At 41.8% G+C, this 7,484-nt stretch overlaps 1 protein-coding gene across 2 annotated transcripts in view; it reads left to right on the top strand.

Moving 5' to 3' along the window:
- Positions 1-1,554: 1,554 nt before the first annotated feature.
- The window catches only part of cux2b (cut-like homeobox 2b), a 104,138-nt gene continuing 98,208 nt past the window's right edge, over positions 1,555-7,484 (top strand). The window contains exon 1 of one of the 2 annotated variants that reach the window (XM_031302204.2): positions 1,555-2,002. In XM_031302204.2, coding sequence (XP_031158064.1) covers positions 1,940-2,002 — 63 coding nt within the window. In that variant the 5' untranslated portion in view covers positions 1,555-1,939. Of the gene's footprint in view, positions 2,003-2,270; positions 2,784-7,484 lie in introns of those variants that run through there. The other variant, XM_035998793.1, reaches the window with a different exon arrangement.

Here is a 7,484-nt window from a genome sequence, read left to right as displayed (position 1 = left end):
TCCCCACAGAGCCTGGGTGCTCTACATTCTTGTTGAGCCAGAACACAGTGTTCCTATCCGGCATCTGAGAATGTCTGTGATTACAAACACTTTGCTTGATCTGATGGCAAAAGAGAGTTTTTTTTTGGTCTGAGCAGGGTACGGAGACAAGGTCAAAGATTCAGCTGAGAAAACATTATGCACTGTAGGTCCTTCCTTACTCGCTGACGGGTCCTGGCCTAGAGCTTCAGCCTGGGCCTGGGCCCAGCTGACCCGGCCCCTTTCACCCCTCTGGTGAAGTGTGTCTCAGAGAGTTCTTCTATATAAGGAGACAATTTGCAAAATGGGTTGGATACTGATCAAATCCTCTTCTAAATATTAATCAAAAGCTTAATTTTTGGATGATGGATGTCTCAAAACTAAGTCAGGAAATCACAAGATTTCAACATCACCAAACTGAGGACAGATTTGCTATTTCTTAATTTGACCAATATTCTTGTCCATATTTAATGAGTTGTAAAAATTAGAAGCTGTCTTCCATAGCCAAATTGTGAATTCTGGTTTTCTCAAACATTAATACCTTCCTTATTATATTTAAATCCTGCATTTTAGCCTCACCCTAGAGCCACAAATAAAAAAACCAACACTTTTAATAATCTCTCCCCATCTTTCCCCTTAGGTGTTTGTCTATGGCAGTCTAATATATCATTGTTCCCTGTGGTGCTAAAAATATAACCCTGTGAGGATATTATTTTCTACCTGAGACTGATTTTCATATTGGCTAGAAGCTACTGTACACTGTGAGGCTGAGGAGGTGGAACGTGGACTCAACCATTGGTTTTGATGGATACCTTCACTCAGTGATAATGGTATAATTAATGGAGGAAAGCACACAACGCTCATCTGCACAAAACCTTGCTTCTACCACTGTGGTGTCAGCAGGGGGAGCACCTGGCCCCAGCGTTGTTGTAGCACCACAGCAGCAGACAGAGTATGCTCCTTGACCAGAGGAATGAGTTGTTCTAAGTCACTAAGTAGACAAAGAACACCCTCATGCTTTATTAAGTTAGACAAAGTCAAATGTGACAGTTTTATGTCTGCTCACAATGGTGCTGTCATTAACTTATTAGGAAAATTGACAAGTACAAAGACATTTTTTTTTGTTCCAATCTAAAGCAAATGTTTATGGTCTTATATTGCATGCATGTATACTTTTACATTCTTATTCTTTTCTGTTAATATGGATGCACAATTAAAAAAAAATAATAATAAATGCAGTCACACACTTTGACCCTCTGTGTAAACTCATCCACAAAAGTCTTAATATAGTAAAAAAAAAAACATAATCAACATAATCACAACATATGAAAGTTATATTCATATATTTTGTCTAATTTGCATAATGAGAAAACGACATGTGGACTAACGTTAAGTGACATTCTAATAATAGTTAGACTACATTTGTCGATATTTCCAACACTGTCTCTAATTGTAGCCTACTGTCCGGTATGCTCCTATAATAAACACTGTAAAAGAAGGGGGGAAAAAAGTAGGCTTGGCTAAATTCCCTGAACTCCACTAATCTACACATCATCTCCTTCCCCTTTCCAGACGGTATTGATCAAACCCGGGCTTTACGTCAGTATTGATAACTTTGCCAAAGCAAAATCAAGTGCAATTGTCCAGTAAATGTTGGGGACGGAGGCACGGACACACTTGCTCTTTACTTTTTCAAAGACCCGGGCAGTTCACCAAAAATATCGTCTACTTTTTTTCCTTCTTACTTGCACAAAACATGTTGGCAGACTTGTCAAACATTTCGGTGGAGTCTCGTGTCAAGTCAGTTCGTTATTTTTTTTTAAAGTGGGACCGGTGAACGTAAACGTTGTTTAACGAGGGGGAATCCAGCCCACATATTTATTGCAGCCGCTGAAAAAAAATCTCCTCAATATCCCCCAAGATGGCCGCCGATGTAGGATCGATGTTTCAATATTGGAAGAAATTTGATCTACGGCGGCTTCAGGTTAGTGCTATTCTCACCTTTCTCGGCTTATTTTTCCAGCGGTATGTCTTGTTACTGTACCCTGTGTGTGTTGTCTCGTTTTGGGTGAATGTAAGACGAAAGCTAGCGGTGTTTGCATTGATAGTTATTAGAAATTGATCTCTCTTCTGCCTTTGTTCAGTTCAATCATTGATCCGCGGTGGAGCGACCGTGGAGCAGCACAGCCTCTGTGTTAGCCACACCGATCTGGGATCAGCACCGCGGACAGCAATGATGTTTACATGCATTAGCTTTTCTGCCTTTTTTTACTCTTTATTGTCCGCGACCAGCACCGGCGTACTTACATGTAGGCTACGGAAACTTTTAATGCGCCCCCGAATCTCTGTTCTTGGACGTAGGCTGTAACTTTTTCACCCAGCTTAATGTTTTATGCGGTTTGTGTCGACGGCCGTTGCGTTGCTGCTGCATCTTTCAGTAGGCTAAAATAGCCTACAATTCTTGTAATTTTACATTTTTGTATCTTGAAGAATTTGCATGTTGGGAAGTTTTATGTGTGATTGGGAAAGTTTATTTTGTGCACATTAGATATTCTGTTCGGACGTTTATTGAAAACATTTTTTTTTTCATTTTGTAGGCTGCAGCCTACATTTAGAAACGTTAGTCGTCCCTGACAGTGTAACGTACAACCAGTTTTAAAGAAAAAGAGACGAGCTTTAAGGCTACGTCTGTGAACGCTGAAGCGCTGGACTGTATGTCGCATGTACAAACATGTTTCTAATTAATATCGTGGAGAATGTGGCAGGTGAGCAGTTTGTTTGTATCACAGCCATAACATGTAGCCACCTATATAGTCATATTAAATAGCATAGCCGCTCCGTAGCCTATATAGCTTAACCCACTGAGCTGAAAGTTGAATTTATAAACCACAATGCTTTACAGGCTATACGCTTGCAATTCTGAAAGCAAACGTTGAATTAAGGTTGGTAAAAGCTAAACGCTGTTTTCAGTGTCCACCTCCACTCCACCCCCCTCCTCTTCTCTCTCCTGAAGCCGCATAGGGCTGCTCGGCCGGGGGGTGGGGGGGGGGGGGGCTGTGTAATTGTATTCCCCGCTAATGTTTGTAAATCAGCCTCGGCCGGCGCAAGGGCAACGTTTGACTGATGTTCTGTAACATGAGAAATGACAGGAGCATGGCAGTCCGTGTCCCTCGGAAAAGCCTACCGAGGAGGAGAAATCAGATCTGGTGGCTCTCGGTTGTCTTGTGTTGGTCGAGTGTTATTCCAGCTCCCAGCCGCTGGACCTCTCTCTCATTCAAGCAGGGATCCAGAGGGGCGAGGGAGCTATTGTTGTTGCGGCTTCATGTAGCGTCCTCTCTGCGGGCTCTCATCCTGGTCGGCCCCCCCCCCCCCCATTTATGATAGATGTATACATTCAAGGTTTTTCATTAAATGTGACTGAGTAGCCCAGGAGCTACATCTGAACTGCCCCATCAGGATGCCCAAGCCATTACCTATAGTGTCATGAGCAGTGATGTAGTGGTATATAAAAGGGTAGCCTCCAGTCTCTTGACCATCATAAGGCATACAGCCATTTATATATAAAATAACAATAGTAATGATGCCTGCTGAAAAGTGTTAATTCATGCTTGGGTTCCCTTGAATGACCTTATCCTCATGCAAATTAGCGTTGATACCACTGGCTATGGAATAGCAGTAGCCTACCTAAATCTAGCAAATGGATTATTGACAGTTGATAAAGGTGGCTAAATAATTCCACCAATAAGTCATAGGTGGTAGGCTGATGAAACTAATTTAGGTGATCACATCTGCAGCATCCCTGGTTTTTGGTTTTTGGATTATATTTTATTTTACATGTAGTCCAGAGGGTATTGTGAACCATAAGTAAACACTGTGAATTACATGGATAAATGTGCAAACAGGTTTTTTGTAAAAAGACATTCTTGCAGAAATACACATATTAGTTCACATAGTCTCAGTCTTCAAAAGGGAAATAAGCTAAAACTGCACATATAGATACACATTGGCTTGAATTATAGCAACTGTAATTAACGCACATTGACTTTGTCTTCAAAGTCTAGTCGGTAAAATTGCCCTTTTTGATGTTTTTGAATCGGTTTGTTACTCATATACATTTTTGGTGTTTGTAATGATCATGATGTGACAGTTGACAAAGACAGCTCGCCAAACACATGCACGTGTTGATAGCGGTGGTTTAATTTTTGGGCTGAAATTCGGTTTCTTTAACTTTCATATTTCACAGGATGAGCATGGATTTGATCACATTATCTTATAGTCAGCAGCTCTGGTAAATATTCTTACAAGCCTCTGGTTGCAAACATGAGTGTTAGCTTAAATGTGACGTCCTCTGCTACATATGTCAGGAATCAATTAATTCACTTATTTCTCATTCAGTCATGGTTGGAGCCAGTTCTGGCAGTTTAAAATCATTACAGCTGTTGCCCCATCTAAGCCCATATAGAACAGTATTCTTGTTATATCTGAGGACATCTACAAGCTTTTTATTTTAGCAGTTCACACTGGAACATTTATTTTCTCATTACAAGTTATTATACCGGTAAACCGAGAGTGCAGTTTTTTTGTGTTTGTGCAGTAGATTTGTGCCTCCGAGTTGTACAGGATGAATAATTCACCTGCAGGCGGATGAAAGGAGGGCAGGGAAAGTACGGAGTGCTGAGGTGGAGTGACCTTGGTTCCTGCTGGCTGCAGGTCACCCGGCCGCTGCTGTGGTAATCATTCACACCAGCCAGATGGCATTTCTGTGGGCGAGCGTGAAAAGGACGGGTCAGGGTCCGTCCTGCCAGGTCCTGCCAGGCCCAAAAACAACTCTGGGCCAATACAGTAACAGAGAGACAGAGAGAGAGAGAGAGAGAGAGAGACACACACAGAGAGAGACAGACAGGTGATGAGAATGTGTGGTCAAACCTGGTGGAAATGCAGCATCCTATCAGCTGAAATGTTGTATTAATTATTCATTTATCACACATATTATTACCTTTTAATTGCCCTTTCAATACTCCGAAAAAAGGATTCGCAAGGATCGTCAAATCAGACCACAAAAGACTTTTGCATTTGATTTAACTTCAAAAAACTCTGGCTCCATGCCTTTTACTACCAGTGACTTTTATCCCCTTGTTGTTTTTAGCGATGTCGCAATGCTGCGCTCATACAGCGAAATAATGCTCCACTTATTTGTTACCATTCCTTAGCCTTGTTTCCATTCTCTCTTCCGTGAATCTAAGAGGCAGTAGGGGTTTTAGATCAGGAACAAAAGCTTGTGATTGTACTACATTTAGCATGACTCAGTTGCTCTGGTGTCAGCTCTAATCCGCACACAGAGACAACAGTATTGCCAAACAGTGAAATTGCTTTGCAGCCTGTGAGCCTGGCTGCCTCCGCTGCCAGCCTGCTCTGTGTGCTGTTTGCCAGTAGCTCCCACACACACACACACATGCACACACGCACACGCACACGCACACACACACACACACACACACACACACACACACACGCACGCGCACGCACGCACGCTCACACCAACTCTGCAATCTCAAATTGGCTGTGAAAATCGTTCTCTGTCTCCATTTCATTCATGCTTTCATATATTTGTTTGCTGATATTGTTAATGTCACATGCATCAGTATAATCTCATTCTAGGGGAGAATAAGGAAGTCCAGAGCGCCTCAGATCTTGTATTATTTATCATAATGACTGTATCATTCCATTCATATGCAGTGATAGACATGAAAAGGCTTTCCTGCTGACCTCCACAGTGGGTGCTATATGTGCTCATTATCTCATTTTTTCAAGACTTCTCAAAAAAATCTCCAGCAGGTGCTGTGTTTGAATGTAAAAGCTGCCCCATCATCATAATCAGCAGTGGTTTGAGCGGCGCATGCCTCCCATATAAACAGTTCTTAACATGCTTTCATTATAACCACTTCTGTGAATCGATGGGTGGGGCATGTCTGTCATGGTCCCATATCCTTCGGGTTGCCCCTCTCTTCTTTTGACAGGGACAACAAAGCAAATAAGAAAGAGAGGAGCTTTTTACAGGACTATCTGGGGCAAATTGAGATGTGAAATCCAGGAGCCATAACCCTGGTACATAAAACGCAGGGAACATTAGAGAGCGAGAGGAGTGAAATAGACTTCAGCATTAAGCTGTTTAACCTCTCTGTGTAGCATTAGTGGTAGAGACTTCAAAGCAGATGCTTCAGCGTTGGAAGCAGAATGACAAATGGGTTTAGAGACAGCTACCGTGAGCATTCTCACAGGAAGACTAGGCCTGTCATTAATGTCAGCTTAATCACTTTGACCTTCCTTCAAGTAGATTTCCATACCTATCCAATCATTTTGCCTTGCTTGTGCTCCTGTTTGCAGACTGCTGTATATGCGCCGCTGTTTGATAAGCCTGCCGTGACGATGTTACTGTCTATATCAGCAATAGAAGGCTTGAAATGTCCTGAAAGCTCTATTTTAATGGATTGGTTCGCGCAAAACTACAAACAAAATGTTGTTTTTTTCACTTTACTTTAGCCATGCATTAAGCTTTGCTTTTTATTTTTTTTCCCCCCAGGTTTTGACATAAACGCCTCTGAGATCTCTGCATCCACCTTGATGCAATGCTGGTGAATGCAATTTCCTTTGCGTTATTGAGAGCTTTCAAACAAATGACAGCTGCAGCAAGTGTCTGTCAAGACACCGTCATGCTATGTATCACTGTTCTGCATCGCTATCTCACTAAATCAGACATTTCAGCCCCTGATCGGCTCATACAGTTCGTTACGGGAAGAATGTTAAAAATCTTCTTTAGTGACATTAGGTCGGTCCAAAGCAACAACACTCTCCGACCAACTACTCTGACCAAAAAAGCTCTCTTCCATTACTATCAATACAAACCATGTCAAATCAAAGATGGAAGCTATGAAAGTAAAAGAGAAGACTATTTTATTTAGCAGTGCTGTGGTTATATAGCTTCTGACCACCAGTGGCAGCACTGAGCACACTGCTGCTGACAGCACACAGGTAAGCCAAAAAAGAAATTCTACCCCATCTTTGATTTAACATGGTTTGTATTCACTTTGATGGAAGCATAGTGTATATTGTATTTTTTTTTTTTTTTTAACAGTCAATGGATGGAAGAGACCTTTGTTAGTTGGACTAAATTTGGACTGGCTTATTGGTGCTAAGAAGATCGCCTACCACCAGGTGAGCTTTTAACAGTTCCTCCCGTAACAAATGTTACGAGCCGCTCAGTGACTGAAATGTCTGACTTCTAGTAGATGGCGACGCAGAAACAGTTTTCATTGAAAGTAGCTTCTACCAAAGAAATAGTCTCTACAAAAACTGTTGACAGCATGCCCTGTGGATGTTACAGAGAAACAGGGATATTGTTATTCTAGAAAAGAGATGTTGCTCTTAAACGTTCGTCGATCGAGCCGAGATCTCAGAGACTGATCTCT

This window comes from Sander lucioperca, chromosome 2 (assembly GCF_008315115.2).
Source record: "Sander lucioperca isolate FBNREF2018 chromosome 2, SLUC_FBN_1.2, whole genome shotgun sequence".
NCBI classification, from domain to species: Eukaryota; Metazoa; Chordata; class Actinopteri; order Perciformes; family Percidae; genus Sander; species Sander lucioperca.
The sequence above is the reverse complement of the archived record's forward strand: the minus strand, read 5'-3'. Positions and strand labels throughout refer to the sequence as shown.